The sequence below is a fragment of the Blennius ocellaris genome, assembly GCF_963422515.1.
Source record: "Blennius ocellaris genome assembly, chromosome: 6".
NCBI classification, from domain to species: domain Eukaryota; kingdom Metazoa; phylum Chordata; class Actinopteri; order Blenniiformes; family Blenniidae; genus Blennius; species Blennius ocellaris.
In genome coordinates, this window is record NC_137655.1 from 10728287 (window position 1) to 10751245 (window position 22959).

Sequence of the window (22959 nt, forward strand, 5' to 3'; positions counted from 1 at the left end):
ACTTTCTTAAGCTATTTTAAGAATTATGCAGGTTCATTAAAGTCTTTATTAAATCTCCTGACCTCTAGCCTTCCTAAGCTTTTTTCTTCATTTATTCTCCTTTTTGGTTATACCAAAGAGACTCGACTGAATGTTGTCATACTACGAAAATAAAGCTCTTCAGACAAACATTGTTAGTTTTAGACATCATTAATAAAGCCACAAACAAAGCAAGCTTTTTTAGTTAGCTTTTGTGAAATTCTCAATATAAAAAGAACGCCACAATGTTCAGGAAGTTAACAGAAGCCAAAAGGTTGATCCTGTGATGGACTCCCGGTCTGCTCTGGGTGTATCCAGTCAACCCAGCTGGATAAGATAAATAGTAGATAAACGGATCGTGAGTTTGTACTTTTAACAGAAAATATTTGGAATAAGCTATACAAATACCAAACAGGCTGCCACATCCTCATCTGAGGATTGTGCAGATTTATTGAAATAGTCATTAAAGCTTTCTTCAGGAGTTTCCCTTCATTTATTCTCTTGGTTTATATTATAAGAATTTGGTGACAACATGTTGTCATCAGACACTCACAAATGTTGCCACAACAAATACTTTTTGAGAGAAAAATACACTTGCGTTGACTTAATTCAGAAAATAGCATCAGTAATATTATTTTTAAATACATATGACTTACATAACAAATTATGGCGTAGTTATGATTTATTTAAAAAAAAATCAATATGAACAGTTGATTATAATGTTCCTCCCTGCTTGAATGTAATTTAATGGACTAAAAAAAAGGCAAATATTTGGATTCGTTTCTTAATGTCCCACCTCTTCCCACTGTCTTAAGCTATTTTAATACTATACTTCCGGTTAAATCATTAACTCACATTCTTGATTATGTTTAAGACACTTGATGGTTGCTTGATGTCATAAGTGAAAGCAACTGGTTAAAAAGAGTGATATGCGGATACTAGTGAATAGTATAATCAGCTTAAAAACTAAATGTGTTTTGATAGCTATTGAGATATTGAAGGATATTCAAATCTGTAAAGTACTTTTATTTTATCAGATGATTTAACACTTCACCATCCATTTAAATGTCATTTTGAATGCTTGAATTTCCATCACAATGAAGCCTGGAAAGTGAATTGTATATTAGCATTCTCTGTAGTTTTCTGAGGATTTGGACGTGTGCAGCAGAAGAGCCCGGTGTGACTTGACGCCTAAAGAGTAGGTGCCTCACTCTGATCAGATAAGAGTAATGGAAGCGAATGAAAAGACCCCTGTCCCTGATGGCCACAGCAAAATGGATGTGCTCCCTGAGGTGTACCTCTGGTATCATCCACGCCTGTGGACACAGATTTATTGCCCATTAAAAAGCTACACTGAAATGTACCTCTTCAAACGGCGTGTTTATCCTGTGGAGAAGTCCTTTCAGGAGGGGAGCGAGATGACGGCGAACACCGACACACAGGAGCTGACTCAGTATGACAATATGCCCAGGGCCAAGTTCAAATCAGGTTTAATGCCATAAAAACCTAAACTGATCTTTACGGTTACATTTTAACAAAAGGAACTCTCTATGAAATCAAATATTCAAAAATGAACATTTGTAATTACACTATACACACAGAAGTGCTCATTTTTTTTTCTATTTTACAAGGGACATTGTTGAAACAGGATTTAAGCAAGCAGGAAATCAAAAATAGGTACAATTCTGCAAATACAAAAACGGAAATCAAAGCAATCTATAACAATAAGCAGTAAATCTGACATTTATCTACATGTTATTTCTTAACAAACACCCAAAAAATTAGGAACAGTATACTTGTTGATATATTTCTCTGGGGGAAAGAAAGAGAATAAGTTGACATCATTTACTCTGAAGCCATAATCAAACACGTTTAGATTTTCGAGTTACACATTAATACACAGCATTTGCACAAAGGAGTAAAACTAAAACATCAACATAGATCAACTCTGATTCAGTTTCTTATCGTACACCTCACCTCCTTATGAGGTGACAGGATCATTTACAGCTAATGGAGAAAGATGTGAGCTACATGGGACAAAAGAAGGGGTGACAGAAATAAGTTAGTAGCGCAGCCTTCGCCTAAAATCGTCCGTCGGTGAGGAAACAACACAACCCGCCTACAGCATTTAATCTGTAGATGGTTTTCAACCAAAGCCTTTTAAAAATGAGTTTCACAGGTTGCAAAGTCCAAACACATGTGCTGCGAGGCTGGATGTTATCCACTTTTACACAGAAAATTCAGCCAGCTTAAGTCTGCTGTACAACTGGGAAATGTCTCATATTTCAAATTTAGTCCCACCTCTCATTAAAACCGCAGACGGATTCTGTACTTTTGGATTTTTTTTTTTTTTTTTTTCAGGGTCTCCTCTCTTGGTAAATGAAATTTCCCAGGCTAATTAAAGCCTATTAAAGACAGGTAATGTCAGGGCTGGTGGCAGGACCATGACAAAGTGCTGATAATTGTCTGCCAGACTCACTAAATCCACCTGTCCTGCAATTATTGCTTCCCCCTCCCTCTCTCTCCTGACACATTAATCCACTGCGGGGCCTCGCTCGGCAGGCTGATGCCTCAAAGTGCATCCTGCAAACACAGATGTTGGATTTCAGACTAGTTTAAAGCACACATGCCTTATGATGATTGTAGCAGAAAGACCAGCACATTTTAAGGAGCAAACAAGGCAGCGGCCACGTGATATACAGATACATGTACATGTAATCTCATGCTCTCAGGTCTGTTTTTTGTATCAGATTTGTTGGATTGATTTTTTTAATCATGGGCACTTTAGAATAGACTGAATAAATCAATTCACTTGATTGGAGTCCCCACTAAAGAGATAAGATGAAAGGGTGCAGGGCCGTATGAATTATCTCATGCTTTGTGGAAAAAAAACCCTGATCAGGCTAATATGAAATACTCGACAGTGCTTTGTCTGTGTTATAGTATCTGGTACAAATGGACGCGAGTGCCAATTCAATTCAAAGAATAGATCATTTTGACTAATTAGAAAGATGGAGAGGGAAATGTAAGGAAATCTTTCATTTTACGCTCAGGTGAAGAGCTCTTCCAACAAAAGCCTATTGTGATGATTAAAATGATTCAGCATCGTGTCGTACTTCATTCCACAACGGTTTTAAACCAGGTGAGGAAAATGGTTGATGGTGTCGACGCACCGCTGGCAGAAGCCGGCAATGCACTTCCGACTGGGAAGGCTCCTTTGCCTACGGTAACGGTCTTCCCCTGAAGCAAACATCTGGATGACATACTAATTATATCAGTGGTTTACAGAGAACATGTGCTGTTGCGATGGGGGAGGATTTACTACCTCCGAGTCTCAAGTCAACCCCCAAAACCCAGTCCATGGACACCTAACTACCTGAAGTTCTGAAGCTGTATACTTGCGTAGTATATACAAAAGTTTTACTGAATGCCTTCACTGTGTCACACTTTCAGGTATTTAAGCGTTTCAGGATGAGGAATTCAGAGCTTGACATTTACATTGTTTGAAGACAAAACAAAAGGCTGATGCATACTAACAACAGCCAGGTCATCCTGTGGAGGAGTAAGGTGTGTCACTGTGGTAGTTGTAGTCGGGGCACACCTTCTGCACCAGTTTATAGTCCACGCTGTAAAAGGCTATATAGATGCATATGACTTTGAAGGGTTTGGAGCAGAGCCATGACACGTGGCTCTGCGTCTGCTCCTGGTAACACACCTTGGAAGGGTCGAAGCTGCACAGCGCAGTCTTCTTGTTGCGGTCCGTCTTCTCATACTCGATGCGACAGTTGAATGATTTGGTGTCTTTGGTCTCCAGTGTGGACTGCTGGGCGATCTCAAACTCCACAACCTTCGAGGGCGGCACCAGGCTGACCGACACATTACCCAGGCCCGTGGAGTTGTGGCGGAAGTAGACACTGAATGTGCCATTCCCGTGGTCCACAATCTTTCCCGTGATCAGCAGGTTGAGCTTGACGGTCTTGATGTTGGAGTGGAAGTCCCCCCACCCGAACATCTTTTTGAACTTGCCTGTCTTGACGATGGGCCTGCGTTTAGTTCTGGCCTGTGCATCCTGAACATCTGTCTGGTTAGATAACCAGTCCCAGAAGTCCTCCATGTTTTGTAAATATGTCATCTCCCTCATGTTGCTCTTGAACTCGGGGGAGCCCCTGGCAAACAAACGCAGGGGGTTGAGGATCCGAGGACTGGCACCCGTGGGAGATGTCTTCTGTTCATTATCGCTGTCCCTCCACTCGATGAGCTCCGTGGCTCCTCCGTGCACCTTCCTGCATGTGACCTTTATAGACAGCAGAGCAAAGATGGACAGAGAAACAGTGTTAAAAAAAAAATGTACATGCAAAAGTCACATACACATTTTGCAGTGATCCTTTCATGGACATTAGTTCATCTAGTGCCTCTGGAAATTGTCATTAAATACAACACATCACAGCAGCGTACACACTAACTGACAACGTGTTTCTCATCGCTGCGTTGTAAAGCTGCCACATTGGCAGCTCGGCACTTAGGATAAAGAAAAGCACTTCAGCACCAAAGGTGAAAAAAAAAGAAAATCTATAAATGAGCATGAAGCCACCACTTAGCAGAGAAGTTAAGATTTACTTTAGCAAACACTGAAGTGGAGCAAAAGCACCCCTGGGAATAAAAAAAAGTCTTGTTTGGTAAACTAAAGCTTTACACAGAGTACTTCAATCAGACTACTGAAGAAGAGCTTGGTTTGTGAAAATGTGACTTTCTATTGGAAACACAAAGGAAATAAAGCTGCTTCCTTGATTTCTCAGCACAAAATGAAAATTGAAAAAAGGGAAAGTTAAATTTGATTCAAACTATTTGTGCTATTCAAGCAAAAAAAAAAACAGTGCTACTGTAAAGGGGAGTTTTGGAACCTTGATTATAACATTCATCATTAGGCGACATGTTTACCAGACACTGAATTTAATTTGTGGTGCTCAGCATAATTATTCACCAATTACAAAAACAGCTTGGAACACAAACACAGAATAGAAATGTATACAGAAATCATAAAGAATAGAAAAGGCTTCCTCACAAACTAGGCAATAAAACAAACTAAACATTGAAGTCCAGCTTAGTCTTAAGATTGGAACATCTGAGAGAATGGGAAACAACAGGTTCTGTCAAATATAACCTATAATCCCGGAATGAAAAAGTTATTTTTAATGAGTGCCAGCTCACCTTAAGTTTTGAGTTTTACATTTAGCCAAGCTACAAGGTTGTTCGGTTTATGTTAATTGGCCTATAAGTGGGATTTACATCTCAGTTGCACAGTGACACAATGGAGTAGTGGTGAGCACTCTCCCCTATTGACAGGAATAATCCCAATCTGAGTCTTTGCTTGGGGGTCTTTCTGTGTAGCAGTATCATCCTTTATCTAGGTATTCCAGTTTGCTCCCACAGCCCAAAAACTGATGTTTGAATATAATTTAGAGGCTAATCTTTTTCTGTAGATGTGACTCACAGTAGGCGTGCTTGTCTGTCCCTCTGTGATGGACTGGTACCATGGATAAATCAGTATGGATGAAGGGGATTTCCATTTTGGGGAGCTGAACTGGATCAGTGTGGTGCAAATTACTAAAAACCTGTAAATATTTCTAATGAGGATGTCCCAATAATGTGAATATAATTTGTGAGACTGTGTGAGGATCTGCTAGACATTATCAAAGTCAAACTTAAAAAGACATTTTTAACTGAAACTGAGCGGAGATGTGATTTTTGGCTGCCATGCAGAACTCTGCATAACACCCATCGTAAAAGAAATAGACCGAACAACGAGGAACCCAAAGAAGAAGCAACAGAACAGCAGAAACAAGCCACTAACGTGCAGGTGGCAAACTCTATTTAAGGTATGCTGGTGCTTATTTAATGATGCAGATAAGGCGTGAAGGGTGTGAAGATGCTGAGGGTTGCGATAGTTATACGATAATTGATTTATGAATTACTTAAGTAGAAGATGTGTCTTTGTGCTTTGTTCCTTCTTGCCTATAATTTACATATTTGAAAAGAAGAGCAGTGTGCTGACTTATTGGTGATTTTTCTGTCATGTGACCACATGGCATGAAATTTGTGCGTTGGTGATTTTCTCGAGAGCGATGGCAAGAAATCTGTTGAATTTGAATGGCACGATTCTTGTGAATTTCCCAGAATTATTTCACCAATCCCTTCTGCTTTATGAACATCGATATTGTCACAAAGGTTGACACCACTCTCATGAGGACGGGAGTCCTTCAGAAAAAAAATTATGAACAAATAAAAAAGGGTGTTTTGTCTAAAAAAAAAAAAAATGACGAAAAGGTGAAAAAAAAAAAAGTTGGCCAAGACAGGCAATAATCCTTATTACTTGGCTTCAGTCGGGCCTTTTCTTGGAAGAGAGGCGCCTCTCCCTCTCTTGGTTTCCAGGTCAGCCACGCCTCTTTCCAGCTGGAATCACCCACATCTGCAGCCCATTTGCTGGTCAGTGGAGGATATCACCACAACCAGAACCACTGCGGTGTCATTTGGCTCAGTGTTGCCTGCTTCCTAAGTGTGTTTGTTGGATCAGCATGAAATTCAGTGAAAACACTGCTCTTGGCCTGTGACCTATTGTCAGTCCCTTCTCATTTATGTTTATTTGGATGAGGCATTTAAAAGGTTTTTCTGAAAAATAAACAATAGTATAATAAAGATTATAAAACTGGATCATTTAAAAGGCTTAATTAACTTTTCAATTAACTTTTCTTTCATATCTCAATAGCTGGTTGAGATTAGCACAAACATCTTTAAATCAACTTGAACAAAGACCTGGATTGTATGCAAAGTTTGAAGTAAAGCAATTTTCTTTTTTCATTTCATTTTAGATTCCCTTTTTTGGGGGTCAAAACATGTATACTCTAACTATAACAGTAAAAATAACCTTACAGCAATGGACAATGTGCAGTTGCAAAGCATTTTCACCTGGATAAAGCTTTTTCATATAGATTAGATTAGATTAGAAGCTTTATTGTCATTGTACATGGTACAAATTGCGGTGTAGCTACAATAGACACACAGTAGACATACGATGGAACACAGGCAGCCATTCTCACATTCAGCATCGCATTCATCTCAGCAGGCACACCAATATACAGAATAACCTAAACCTAAATAACCTAAACATTCACACGCACATTCAGCTCTATAAAGTTAATAGACATTTGTTGTGCACTTGGTGGCTGAGGATGATGACGATGATGAGGTCTGTTTGAATAACATTACCAAGGTGGTAAAGACCAAAGAGGAAGAGTTGGGGGAATTATTTAAAATGAGTGAATGTGCTTATCAATGTTACATAATTTTATTTGTTAAATTTCATGTAATGAGCTTCCATCTAGATACTGGCAAGTGAAGGTTAAGGATTGTGGTTGAAGGTGTAGATTTAAGGGACAGATTATGACAAAATAACTGGATGCCATCGCTCACATGTTCAGTGTTTAAACTTCCGCTTGCAATGTTGCAAAACAATAAAAGCATTTTGTTGTTTTAGGGTTTTGTTTTGGGGTTGTGGGTTTTTTTTTTGGATGCAATAAAGTCTGCTTAGCGAAGTGCTAAGTGTTAATCCAGCAGTAGCAATGAACTGTGATCCCTGCTTGTACCTCAAAGCCGTTTAGCTTTAGGAGCGATTCCTGGTCCACTTCAGATAAAGCACTAATAATTCACAGCAATGAGCTCAGCTAGTTTTATTAGTAATTAGTAGTGCCGGCTTTCCTCGGGCCCAGTTGTGGGGATCACTGAGAGAAGCAGATGTTGAAAGTACAGCGGCTGTTTGAATTCTCACCGAGATGCAGCGCACTACGAGACTAATTATAATTTTGCTGTAAGCCTTTTCTGAAGCACATGTGTACAAAGCTAACAAACTAGGTCTGTCTGTCACAATTTGTTTTGTCATAGTCCTGCACTCACAGACCTCACGTTACATCCATATTATGTGGTGCAACCATGCGCCTTATAAATACAGCTTTTATTGCCTCTGCTACTTATGTAGCGAACCTTGGTAACACCTTAATGTCCAAAGCAGAATGTAATAGCTCGTCTATCTGGAAATCTAATGTGAAATCAATGTGTCTCCCACGGACAGCCAGCCTGGGCCATTTATCAGCCCTCACAATGCTTAATTAAGACAGTTGCTGCTTGTAAACATGGATGAATGAGGCAACACTGTAATAATGTCCCTCTGCGCAGTTCATCACATCCACAGTCATTTAATCAACCGATTCCAGTGGCATTATTCCCCTGTGATTCTGCCACTTAGCAATGCCTCTTGTGAGCTCAGCTGTTAATTTGATCCGACTCCTCTCTAATGTCGCAATAGCAGCCGACGCTGAGCAGAAAATCTGCGGGCTCCCTACAGGAACACTTCAAACCTCTGCGAACAAGGACGGCTTGGCACCCGTCTTCCCGCCAACTCAAACTGTTATATCCGTTACACATTGGATGTCGTGCTGCGCAGCTTCAGAGGTGAAACCAAATTGTCTTTCAGTGCAAATCTCAGGTGAGCTTTGTATGGGGTGATTATAATGGAAATGAGAGAGGAGTTTAAGTATGATGAGCAACTGGGGAAATTGCTGTGACAACAAGGGGATCAGCAGAGGGATATCCAATACTTAAACGCCCCGAGAGAGATGAAGCATTGGGAACTTGAAAGCTCGCACTGACACATTGGCTTTGGTTTCTTTCTCTCTTTCTCTCGCTTTCTCTCTCTTTCTCTCTCCTTCTCTCCAATGCACACACCAGTACACCTTGTTCATTTAGGCTGAAGTGGTGTCTCTTAAAGGCAGACTAAAGGAATCCCAGTTTTCTTGGGCACAGGAAGGAAAAAAAAAACAGGCAAGGTCTGATGAAGGAGAATCTACAAAAGCTTAATTAAGATTTCTTAATCGGTGCTGCCGTGCTAGAGGCATTTCAGGGCAACTTGAAACAAGACATTATTATGATAATAACTGCAGACTTATGGAGCTGAAAACAGCAGACCTCATTTCAACAGCACGAGGCACCGAGTGACTGAGTGGCAAACGTTGCAGATGCCTGTCGAGGCGCTTTAGTTTCTTCCTTTTCCTGTACGTCCGACATGAAAGCACAAAGAGGTGCATGAACCTGCCACTCCACAGCAGAGATACTACACTCACTCACCACAGTAATACACTGTCACATTCCCACTATGTGCTTCGCGATGCAGCAGTCAACATAAAAAGTTTGCTTCACTCATTTTAATGGACGTCCATGTTGACAGAATTCAAAAAGACTGCAGCTCTTCATTTGCTGTTTGTTTTGCCATTTCCTGTTGATATTCAGTGTTACCTCTCATACATAAGACCACATAAAGGCTCTTAATTAGTTACACATAATTTTATACTCAGAGTTTATAATAAACCTCTTGATTCATCATCTAATTGACTGGCAGTGTGATAACTGTAATTTACACCTCCATAATCTCAGAAGATGATCACTGAAGTTTTCGGTTCAAATATGAGATTGTTACATTAGTGACATTTTTGTTTCCAATGTGAATACATTTGAGGAAACTACACTGTTTACAGATTGTATACCTGTTCTGAAGTACAGACAAAGAAAGAAAGTGAATATATAATCAAGGTTTTCACTGAGGCAAATGAGTACTCATTTATTCTTGTTCATCTCTTTATCAGACAAGTGAGCATATACGACATCACTTTCCTTTCTTCCTGTTTCTTTCAGTGTGACAACAATACGACATGTGGTGCTTGTGTACAGTTTTTGGAATTTGTAATAATATGAGAGTGTATGACAATTTTGCTTTAAGACAATATGAAAGAAACAGATGCACTGAACAAAGTATCCATTTTAAAACATGAAATTAACAAATTATATGAAGAAATACAAGTACTCAGTAGTGTATAGGCAAACGGGGTCTTGCTCAGGGACACCCAGTGCATGTTTTTTTTTTTTTTTTTGTACTGTGGGGGAAACCGGAGTACCCAGAGTTCCTATGACCTTCTTGCTGTGAGGCAAGAGTGCTAACCACTACACCACTGTGCGGCCAAATAATGCGAAATATTTTGAATTCGGCAACCATGGATCTGTTTCAAAAGAATATGTTTAGGAGTGGACAACAAAAAAGGATATAAAAAGCATGATGATGGATAAACCTTGACCAATAAATGTTTACACTGAATTACAATTGACAAATGTCGGACAAATGTTATTTGAGAATTGCAATGTTATCATGTGGTAACACATCTTACAACAGTGTATCTACACTGTCGCTTTCACAAAGAAATTCATCCAAGACAATCGTTGTGTGATGCATTTATCAGAAACAGCTCTATACAACCTATTCAACAGGATATTACACATTTATACATTATGCAAGCGTAAAATAAAAAGGAAATTCTTGTCTAAACTGCACAATTACAGTTTATTTACAACAGAAACACTCTTTCCTTTCAAATCAGAGGAGAAAAATACATGTTGATGCTCCATTCAGAGATGGCTGAATTACTTGTGCATCTCTGGCCGTTTATCTTACTTCACAAGCAATTATTGTACCAGGTCTATTTGTCACATTATTTGAGGTGTTTTAAAAGTGCATTCTCAGCTGAGAAAAACTCATTTCCAGCTCTTTCAGTGCCAAATATTGGCACTACGAAAGGGTCTCTTTTATTATCAGCTCGCAATCTGCTTCGAAATCCCCCCCTGTGATTTCTAAAATGACAACCAACATTATAATTCCTCTTGAACATTTTAGAATGTACTGGGTGTACATTTCACCCTCTAATGTTTTTATTGCTTTTTAATGCACATGAAGGATCCTTCTATTAAAGATGAATGAAACATACATAAAAGTCACTTGTATGGTTCAAAGATAAAAGCTGTTTGATTTAATGTGTCAATCAATACAAGCAACTTAAATACTGACAGTAGCGCGACCAGAAGCCACACAGCGAGTCAGGATGAATCAGCCTCGACATTCATCTGTAATGAGCATTATGGAGCTAGCCGCCTGCTTGTCCCGTGGGTAGACATATCTTTTAGAAGCCTGACATAAAGGTAATTGCCAGAGTGACCAGAACTAGCCTCTAGAAAGTTATTAAGAAGCCACTGACATCTGGCTTCTGGATCATCTGAAGAGGACCCGCTGAAATGTATTTGTGGCAAGAATTGTGCTTGAATCTGATGGGTTCCGTGCCGCGGGCGAGGCTAGAACGGTGTTTCAATGGCGACCACGCTAAGCTCTCTCAACCTGGAACAGTAGTCAGTACGGCCTCTATCCATGATCTCAAATCTGCTTTTCTCTCTTTTTTTTCTTCTTTTTTGTGACACAAAGAGGATGATACATCTGCATAATCTTTATTTCCAAGTTTCCTTTTTCCTTTTTCAGGGAGCTAAAATAATCTTGTGTTGAGTTTTCACAAACTGACTTTTTTTTTTTCCCTTTCCAGCACATAAGGCTGCGATATGCATCTGGGGAAAATTGGTTTCAGGCATCTTTCTCACAATAAACAAAATGGGCAATTAACCTGCTCATCAGTGCAAGCAGAGCAGTTCCAATGATGCACTCCACTGTTCTTCATGGATTTATCTGTGCAAATTGACCTCACTTTGGTGGTGCAATTCATTTCTCTGCTAATTTTCTGTGTCTGAAGCTTCATTAACTTGATGCGCTTCTACGTAGTAAAAATCTGGACACCCCACGAAAATTACACTGCCTTCACCCCCTCCTTTTGCGATACTTTCCCATCAGCCTCTCAATACAACACCTGTCATAATAGCGCCATCAGCCAGCGCTGCTATAGCTTTGCGCTACGGGGTGCTCCAGCGCTGAATTGACTGCAGTGTCTTACTTTCAAGCATCCACCATGACATGCGGCTACGCTCACATTAAAACCCATTCCCAGCCTGCGATCCTTTACCCAGCATCCTCCCTTAGCCGTCCTCCTCCTGATGTTACAGGGCATATCATTTGTAATGATTCACACCTGGAGCCGGTTCTATAGAGCAGGCCCCGGAGGCACCAAGCCACTCCAGAGCGAGAGTCTACACATCCTGCCGAAGAATAGATTGGCGCTCTGATCGCTGGAACAGCCTCACGCTCCAGAGCCATCACTTTTAATCAGAGGCCGTCCAGGGAAACACATGGCAGGTGCTTCAGCGCTGTGGTGGATCGCACCAGCAAATCCACACCGGGGGCGCTGCACCAATCACAGAGGGCTACGGGTTAGTGTGTGTGCCTGTGCATGTAGCATATCTACCACCCTCCAGTATCATCTTTAAGGCCATTAACATCTGACCTCTGTGAGAGCGAGACAAACAACAGCCTCCAGTATTGAAACTCCCCATGCTCAAGATGTTATGGATCTCGCTGAATTTGTGCCTTAATTGGTCATCTATGAGCTGCACAGTTTCACGGTGAATTTCACGAGAAGCTACTAATTAATGAAACAGCTTGTTATGACTATAAAGTGAAGGTTTGGCAATTTTCAGTTCTCATTACACTTGGCTATCATAGGTAATGTAAAGTATATAAAATGCAGTTTGGCCTCCAAGGTCCCGGAACTGCTCTTCTCTCTGAGTGTCCACATGTTGAAGTGCACTCATAGTGAGAGGGGAGGCTATGACGCACTCAACAAAAAAAAAAATTGCTGCTGATGTTTCATTTCTATAATCCCAGCAGCAGCACCTGTATCTGTACAGCACATCGTGTCTATCTCTTACTCACAAAACACCCGCTGGAGGATCACACCATCACGCGGCTGTCATGAAACATAAGTAACAAGTGTGTTGGTGCTGTCAAGATACTGAGGTGAGCTGGATAATAGACATGGCAATTCTAAATACTGTGTGACTCCCTAAAACTAATCAATAAATAAACTGTTGACGACAAACTTTGCATTATCTTTGACAAAAGATAACACACTAAATCATATGAAAAGGACTTCTTGCCTGGCGTTGAAAATGCACCAAGAACTGTGACCCAAAGATTTAATTACTAGAAAAGGTACAACACATGTGACACTTCAGATTACGATTAATACCCCGAGAGTACAAAAGTCAGTCACTCTCTAAAAGAAGGACGTCAAGACTGAAATCACGCTGTGACAACTTGTATTTGTTTCCCAAAAAAAACACACATTAATAAAAAATACAAACTTTGTCAATGCAGAAATGAAATTATAATGGACCACATAATTACTGGTTGTGACAATGTAACTGAAGCTTTCGTGATGACTGCAGAGTTTAATGCAATTATGAACAACATGAATTGCAAAACCAGTGCAATGTGTATTGCAGATACTCATATAAACAGGTATACACTCACCAGCCATTACATTAGGTACACTCACTTAAATTAAAGCGATAATTCCTCACCATATATATATATACACATATATATAATATGGTGAGGAATTATCGCTTACATATATATATATATATATATATATATATATATATATATATATATATATATATATATATATATGGTGAGGAAAATGTGTATGCTGTTATATTAAATCCTCTCCCAAGATTGCATGCAAAACTGAGCATTATCACCTTTGTAAAAGTCGAATTTATGTCAGCGCAGTTCTACTGGGTCCCATTAGATCGTACGAGTGTACATAATGAAGGGGCTTGTGAGCATATTATATTACGATGTGCCTCAAAAGTGCAGCCATCAGCCACATAAAAAAAGAATAAGTGAACCCTTGTTTGTGTGTTCAGTGTTTAATGTGGTGTAACTAAAACCCTTAAATTTAACATTCATTAGAATTATTAGAAATTAAGAGCTGGAGCCACTCCATGAACCAGCAGCAAGCCGCATGGTGCATCACGAGTAACACAGAAATTGCTGACTGCTTAATCCCTTACAGACATTGCACATGTATTAGACATTTAAAGACGTATTATTTTTGACAATTAAATGCAAAACTGTCATTTTAAGCTAACACAGCATGAAAAAACAGCATCAGTTTATTCATGAAGAGTATTTGTTACAAAGAATTACAGCTATTGCTTACATTTCCCCGCAAAAATTGTTACTAAATGATGAGATTCATGCCAGTCAAGTTAAACGCTTACATCAGTAAGTATTCATTGTCTAATTGTGTGCTTCGACGAGACATTGTATTTTTACCACCTCGAGTGCTGTTGATCTGATGCTGCCCTTGACCTCTGACCTCTCTTGAAGAGAAGCAAGGGATGACGAGCCTCTCAAGAGCACCTCTAACACTCGCCCACTCTCCTCTTCAAGAAATTATAAACATGCAGACCACTTGAGCTCAGGATAATGACTTCTTGTTCAGACGAGCCATATTTTGCTCTTCAACAAATACTGCATAACAAACGTGTTGCCTATGGGTTAAATGAGCTAAATGTAGATTAAACCACAATGTGAGCCCACACATGTTCTGGTCAAATATTATCCGGCTGCTCATGATGTCACTTGGGACTGCTCACGACATATGATTAGCATAAATTATAACATGTAACATCACCATCCCGTGCCTAGCATAAATCATGTGATGCGAGCCATTAGTCATGTTTATAGTGTCAGTGTTGTTGTGCCCCTGCTTCATTGCACTGTCTCTCTCACTGCGTCTGAAGTGACACTGATTGAATCGACACCCCGTCTCATCTTTTCTTGGACACGGAAACACTTCTGTTGGTACTGGTGTTTGCACAAGTCTTCACAGGAACATATTCTGCATCAGGGAAGCAAAATATTAGATTGAACAAAACTAGGTCTTCTGCAGTAGTAACAATGCATTTCAATAGGTAAAACGACTAACCGATGAATCACACTGTCCCTCAATAAACTGAACATGCTGCCAGTAATACTACTGAGAGCTTCAACCTCAACAATATAAATACTTTACTTACTCCTGTCACACCATTTGCACCAGCAAGAAATTCACTATTTTCCTTTACTTTCAAAACATTGGAAGAGATCATCCATTAGATTATGTGCAATCTGTTTTGTATTGATGAGTATTTTAAATTTGACAAGACATTTGTTACCAGTGTGTGCTAAGTGTAAACCAAACAGGGATCTACATCCAGGTAGTAGATTTACTGCATTAGTTCAGTTTATATGCATTTAATATATGAATCAAATATACATTTTATATGGTCAATTGAACCACTCTGCAAAAATAAAAGATCTATTCAATTTAATGTCTAAATAGGGACCATATAGTATCAGCTCTAAAGTAAATCTAAATATTATTACCAAAGAGGAGTTAGGTCCTCAACCACAGATTAAAGTGAATCTATTTATTTATTCAAGTATGAAACACCATGTTTAATGACTACTGGTATAATAACATGAGCGAAGCATTTTATTGCTGGTTGAAAGGGAATTTAACATCTGCCAGAAATATGTACAACTGGATTATTTATTCCATCCATCTTGATGAAGTCAGAGCCGCGGGAGGCCTGGAGCCGATTCCAGCTGACTATCAGGGGAGGTCGGCTAAATCCTGGACAGGTAGTCAGTCCATCACAAGGCAAAAGCAGACACACACACACACACACACACACACACACACACACACACACACACACACACACACACACACACACACACACACACACACACACACACACACACACACACACACACACACACACACACACACACACACACACACACACACAATAACCTCGAACATATGTTTTTGGACTGTGGGATGACACAGGAATGCCACAGCCCAGGGAGACTATGCAAGCTCCACACACAATAACCTCACACTGGACCCCAGGACCTTTATAATCTAGGATCCTGGATTTTTATACTATACCTCAAATAATATTCAAAAATTTCCCTCGATTGATTGCAATTTTTTAGGGGGACTTTATGTTTGGAGTTTCCTCGTTCTTTCTGTAGGTGCATGTTTTTCCTCTGGGTTCTCCACTACCCCCCCCACAATCCAAAAACATATGTCAATTGGTGTATCAAATGAGCATGGTTGACAGTCTCTGTTTGCCCTGTGATGAAGAAAGAAAGTGTACTGCATAGCTGTGTGAAATATTTTCCATTGGAGAAACTAACAGCAAAAATAATATTAAGAAAGAAAATTGTGAAGTGTTGATTGAAGCCATTTATTGTCAACACAAATCAATTAAACGTATTGTTGCACTACAGTCAATTAATAAAACGCCTCTTGACATTATTTGACTTAACTGCAGGAGGCCTCGGTGGTGCAAATGTGATGCCAGGTAGCATGACTTGGTGATGGAAATTTAAATGCAGCGATTATGTCAAGTATTCACAAAGTGTTAACAAAGATCCCACCAGGAGAGAGGAGAGAGGAGACAGCGCGTGAGCGGAGCCTCCGGGACGAGAGCCTCCAGGTAATCTGGATCCTGGTGTTATCTCGGCACCTGCCACATATGACAGCAGCAAAGCCCTGAACACTTCACTTTTAGGCAGGCGTTACCTTTCTACGCATCATCAGTTTCATAATCCCCTTACATGGTCAAAGCGCCAACTCCTGTGCCGGCTCCTGACACCTGCCGCACACCTCCATATGACTGATAGCAGGGATTCAACAGGATAATACCACAAAGCACATTGGGCTCAGTGTAATTATCATTCTCTTGACCAAACTTTAACACCATATATTTTGCACAACAATGATAAATGTTCTTGTAAAACTCCTCGGCTAATACTTATGTAGGCATGGCACATTATTCTTACATTAATACTTGAGGCTTCTGGTTTAAGTTTTGCTGCTTTCATCTCTGGGGGACATAATCTGAATGTTTTTCTCTGCGAGCTTTTTGCTGCGACAACTGCAATTTAGTACTTTCTTCGCCACAAATGTGTGCTACAAAGAATACCAATGTTTCATTCAAAAATGTTTTTGTGTGATTTGCTCACATGTACGTCCACCAAGTTTGACAGAGCAAATGTTTCTGTTCTGCGAGCAGATTGTGCTGTGGCTGATTTCACAGAAAAGGCTGCCTTTGAAGAAGAAACAAGAGTTGGAAATGTGCGGCCTTTTCTCCCCCTCTCTCTCTTTCGCTCTCTCTTTCTCTCTCTCTCTCTCTCTCTCTCTGAGTCGCTCTGAAGACAGGTACTTCACAGGAAATATACAAAGACAGAGGGGAGCTGACAGTGCTTTGTTATGGCTGGAAATGACAAGCTGAAAAGAAAGGCCTCAAAGCCTGGAGACACAGGAGAAAACGCAAAAGTGAGAGTAATCAGAGAGCAGATTTATTGTAAGTATTCGGAAGCTGTCACATTTTGCCGTTTTCTTCCAGTGACACACTGCAGTTTTAATTAAGGAGGCCAATCATTTTTTCCTGAGGTCTGACATGTTGTGTGATTGCTTTCACCACAAACCAAACCGGGTGTTAATGGGGAGCTCTGTACGTCACTGTGTGTGGGTAATACTGCAGAAACTTTGCTCAAGTCACGAGACTACAGGTTGCTAGTTCGAACATTCAGTTCTGAAATGTAAATATTTGACTGAATAAAAAGCAGAAAAAGAAGTGATAATATTCCATCATCCACAAGAGATTTAAACCAAAATACTTGCTGCATTTGAAACGATCGCCACATTTTGTTTGGTTGCTGCGAAAAGATAATGGTCCTCTCAGCGAGGCTGTGCATCAGAGGGTGTTGGATGTCTCTGACATTGCAGAGTGGTAATGACAACGCTACGAGCCTCCCGAGCTAACGCCGCCTCGGGCTGCACATCGCCCATAAAAATTCATAGCTGTGGACCAAGATCAAGAAACTCAACATCATATTAACCGTAATGTTTCCTGCACCAATGCCACCAGAGTGGGTGTGAGCGTTACCCAAAGAGCTGCACACCCCGCCGCAGCACAAACAGTCCACATCACACCGGCAGCAATTGGGGAAAATAATCACGCTGTTCATAATTATCTGACTTAAGTCTTTAATGGACCATCCAGTAGCCAGATTAGGGTTATTGTCAAAGCAAAGGTCACGTGTGTCACAGCTATCAATCATTTGGAGCTTCTTTCTTTTCATTTCAGGACCTTTATCATGGATTTGTTGCCAGTACACACAATTATGATTGATGATTGGAAAAAGGAATGGGTTGCTCGGCTCGATACACGGACGGCGCAACCTGTGGCGGCAGCGAGCGAGGTTTGAAGGATTTCACCCGCGGAGACGACAACCTTTTCGTCGAGAGGTCTAAGACAACATACAGGCTGAGGACTGCAAATGCCACAGACAGTATTGTTTATGAGGGATTATCTAGTCAAGCCTTCTGGCTGGAAAGATTGTGACCTCAATATGAGCAAAGATACACATCAGCACCATGTAAGCTCCAAAATGATTCCTGGAAGGGTGCATGTGCATACAAGGCCCCTTTAACTCTGTCAATCCATGTTTAATCACTTCTACAGCGATTTCCACTGGCCTGCTTGCTATTTTCTCCCATATTTTTCCCTCTCTCACTCCACCCAATTTCTCTGGCGGGTTTTTGAAGACTTAAGTTCCACTCCTTTTTTTCACTCTTTCTTACAAGGCAAATCCTGGGAGAGGTTGATGTGAAGACCAGGCAGAGCAGGGATGTGAAGAATATAAACACATTTTTTTTTTTTTATTGTCCAGAGGGAAAGGGGGGGTGCAGAGGGTTGGGTGGTGGGGTCTGTAAAAGAGACGAGGACCTTATCACAGCCCAGCAGCTCTGTAATTCGCCGCCATGATAAAGTGGCAGCGCGGAAAACCTTACAAGGCTGGCACAATCCAAAGACGGATTAGGTTTTTCTGACATAAGCTTCCTGAAAAACTAATCAATCAGCCCATGCAGTATTATCAGAAGCGTGAGATTAAAGAGCTGCTCCTAATCCTCCCACTGTACATTTTATTACACTTCCCAGTGTTAGTTGCCTTTAAATATACAACAAATAAATAATAAAACCAAACCTAATTGAGCATAGGGAAGGGGAAAAGGGTTAAAGAGTCCTTAGAGAGGAATTTATGTAGAATTTGTGTTTTGTTATGAAGACTGGGATAAAACTGTTGTCCTTGCCGAAGCTCTTTTCTGACTTTGAATGGAACGTCACTGTCTCACTTAACTACTTCTACTGCAGACAAAACACACAAAATGGGGAAGAAGGGAGAAAAAAAAATATGGCAGCTTTTAACAACAATGCCAGACGTCGAAATTAAATCAAATTTGCGTTCTGATTTCCGTCTTGTTTGAGGATTTTTCTCTTCATTAATGGATGAACAGATAAATGATCAAGCATCCATGTGCTTATAAATAAATAAATAAATAACAGTTGAAAATTAATGCTAAGCCCTTTGAGAAATGACTTGTAATCCCTCAAATCACTGCACATCAAAGTTGCGGGGATGAACTGCAAGTGTGGTGCGATGCAGGACGGCGCGGCTTACTGGGAACCAGCTAAGCTTATAGTCCCTTCACCGCGTCACACCCTTCTATCAGGAAGCCTGCTCCTTCCCCGCTCGGTCCAACCCCGGGAGGCGTTTTCAGAAACACAGGAGATGGCTGTACATTGAACACCACCGCTGATCCTCTCGACATGGGCCGTATAGACGCTTTGTAGTGACATAATATTACCAGAGACCTCTCACCCCCAGCAATGAGATACAAAGGAGTTAATAGACTTTGTCAACATCTTTTCACACGAAACCCAGAGTTCAGATGAAAAACCCACTTTTTCCTGCACGCAATCTGGGGAAGGGGGCAGAGGGAGCCGGCAAGAGAGCAAGTGGGCTCTCAAATATGTTTCATCTTCATCTACATTGTTCTGCTGTCGTTGCACCCAGGATAACTGCAGCAGATGTCATGAGGAAGAATGGATTCTCCCAGGATGGCTTTGACCCTCTTATTTGTCCCTGGGGTATGGCACAGATGCTGAGGCTGGGGTTACATTTTCAACACTTGATTCATGTTCTGGGTGTTTCTGTGTGTGCGTGTGTGTGTGTGTGTGTGTGTGTGTGTGTGTGTGTGTGTGTGTGTGTTTGTGTGTGTGTGTGCGTGCGCGCTGAAGGAGCAAGAGAAGGAAAAGTGTGTTTTTGCTTGGGTTTGTTGTTTTTGACTAGTTTGCACAGAATCTCTCTTAATGTGTTACATCTTATATCAAAAGGCATCCAGATGGTTGAGCTGTTTGAGGCGCATCCACTGACACTATATGATGCCTCGGGCTTACAATGTGGCCTTGCAACTTTGCATGTCACCTTTACACATCCTTCCAGTGTTCGCTAGGTTTTTTTTGTTTTTTTTCATTCACACTTCCTCCATGTTGCATTTTTTAGCCCGACTAAGGCGGGGGTTAATATTGATAAGGCCTATACGTCCCCAGTCAGACAGTGGTAAGTCTGCTGGGAGGGAAGCCACTGGAGCAGATCCTCTCCAGAGACACATTCTGCCTGTCTGTGGCTCTCTCTCTCTCTCTCTCTCTCTCTCTCTCTCTCTCTCTCTCTCTCTCTCTCTCTCTCTGTCTCTGGAGGCACAGCTCCCAAAAGGCACAAGGCTGATTACAACAGCAGCCATAGCAGACAGCACTTTGCTCCTGCAGCAGCAGCTCTGTAGTCAAAGGCTATCTCTAAGAACCCCCATTTGAGGATAGCACAGATGTGAAGAACTTCTTCAATCACGTGGCATTTTCTGTTCGGGTCTGATCATGACAGGAGTCTGTAAAGCAAAGGATGATCCCGATAAAACCCATGCTGTATTCAACCAGAGAATAATATCTGCAGAAACGCGCAATAAGACCATTTTATTTTCATAAAGCTCATGATCCTTTGCTTCAAGATTATTTCATGCAATGAAAACAAAACTAAATAAGAGAAAGATTATGTTCGGGAGCTTAACACGCTCGCTCTCTGGGAAATACTAAATATTATCCAGTGGATTCACATGGTCATTGGAATTGTACATGTCATCAAGGAGGATTGGCACAAGCTTTGGTAATTCTCATTTGTCTTTTTTTTTTTTTTTTTTGTCTGAAACACTGGCCTCAATTTCAGTATAACAAAGACACTTAACAGATGTCAGAGGTTCAATCCAGAGGTCAAACCTCATTCGTGCCTCGGGGCAAAGTAAATTATTATGATCACCAACCAAGGATGTACATGTGATATATATAAAAAAAAAAAAAGAAGGAACATTTTTTTGTGTGCGTGACAAAAGCATTATAGAAAATACCATTATGTAGAATGTATATGTTTTAAAAAATATATACATGTATACAGTATGTATACATTAAAAGGCTGGGATTGTTTTTGAAAGCAGTACATCCACGACGTAGAAATGTATAGGTCGCAAAAAAAGAGATTTACTTTATAAACATAGCCACATTTAATTTGCCATAATGTGTGCTTGTATAATTATTGTTGCTGTATAAACAATTCAACGGTTCAACGTTTCATTGAAAGGGGAAAAAAGTCCCAGTAGTGAAAGGACAATATGTTACGATGTAATTGAACTGATGGATGTAATACATATTTAATGATAAATGGGCTGTGTCTATTGCAAAACGAGTTTATCTGCAGGAATAAATAAAATAAGCAGAATTTAATTCTAATATTATGGTTTCTGAAATATTGTAATACGACAACAAAAAATAACATGAATCACAAAAGTGATTGCTTGTTTTGTTTTAAATTGGATTACTACAAAACACATATTTCTCTTCAAATATCTTGCACGTTATTACACTGAATGAGGTGCTCTGATGGGCAAATACGTTTGTAGCTGATCAGAAACGACCATAATTTCAACAGTGTGAGATGATCAATCATTTCGTTTACAGCTCCGTCATAATAATAATTGCACTGAAAATATATAACGGTAAAATCCCAACAGCACAGAACCACTTTGCCTACTTTTAAAGTTTCTCGGGGCCAATTACAGGAGTTGTTCTTCTGCATTTGCCTGTTTGGGTGTGATGGTGTGACCCCCTCACCTGGTGCAGGAGACAAAATAAGACGATGGTTTGCAGAGCGCTCATCTTCGGTGACTTGTCGACTTATTCACGACGAGCGGCGGTTAAATCCTCTCTGGAAGGTTTGGAGAGGGGAAGAAGACGCACATTCCGCTGAAGCATTCCTGTGATCACCTGCGAGAAAAGTACCAATAAAGAAAAAAATAATTACTAACCAATATTTTACAAGAGGAACGACTCCACATTTGATTTTGATCTAATTCTGAGGAAACAACAACTTTTTTTTCTTTCTTACCGCGTCCGTAAAGCGGCTGAAATCATCCTCGTTCAATCCACTTTGTGCAAAGAGTCCTAAAATCCCCCCAGAAACGCCTCCGTCTGTCGGGATGTTGAGGGAATTTCCCCCAGCAGCTGGTACTCTTGGACTGCTCTAAAAACAAGATGAAACGACTACAATCGGCTGCTCAGTTTGCCGGAAAAGATACTCCTCTAAGTTTCAAATCCAGCCAAACCGAAATAAACTAAGGGCTACTATATTTTCCCCTTAATTTACACCGAATGGTACCATTAATAAATAGTCGATGTGCGCTGCAGAAACACAGCCAGGAGAGCCCGTATCCTAGTGCCAAAGACTGCAGTGAGACAGACAGCGGTCCGCTCCTCAGCTCGACTTGATTTTCAGTGCGCAAAATCCTTCGCTGCGCGCCTGGAGACGCCAAGGTCGGCGCGCATCCGCTTAGAGTCAGACCCAAAGATCTACCTTTGAAATCTTACTTCCTCTATCCAGTAGACAAGTAAGAGGCTTGATGTCACTGTTGTTCGGTTTTGTTCAGCCGCACGTCCACATTGCTTAACCCTTTAACTGTTTAAACGGATAGTTAGATACGACTGTATTTTAGTGATAGTTGGGAAATAAGACAAGGGACTCCAGTCACAGTGAGGAGTCTTTACTCATCTTTTTTACTTTTTGCCCAGACATGGCATGTGTGAGGCACACATACATATGAACAATGGGACATTCTT

General features: G+C 40.6%; 1 protein-coding gene across 1 annotated transcript; it reads right to left on the bottom strand.

Annotated features, from left to right (window-relative positions):
- Positions 1-1534: 1534 nt before the first annotated feature.
- Positions 1535-22559, bottom strand: nxph2a (neurexophilin 2a). Its single transcript, XM_080497878.1, has 3 exons — positions 22232-22559; positions 21958-22110; positions 1535-4312 (listed from the first exon to the last, which is right to left on the bottom strand). Exons 2-3 carry the CDS (start codon positions 22000-22002, stop codon positions 3566-3568), a joined length of 792 nt encoding a protein of 263 aa, XP_080354004.1. The 5' UTR covers positions 22003-22110; positions 22232-22559; the 3' UTR covers positions 1535-3565.
- Between the last annotated feature and the right edge of the window lie 400 nt (positions 22560-22959).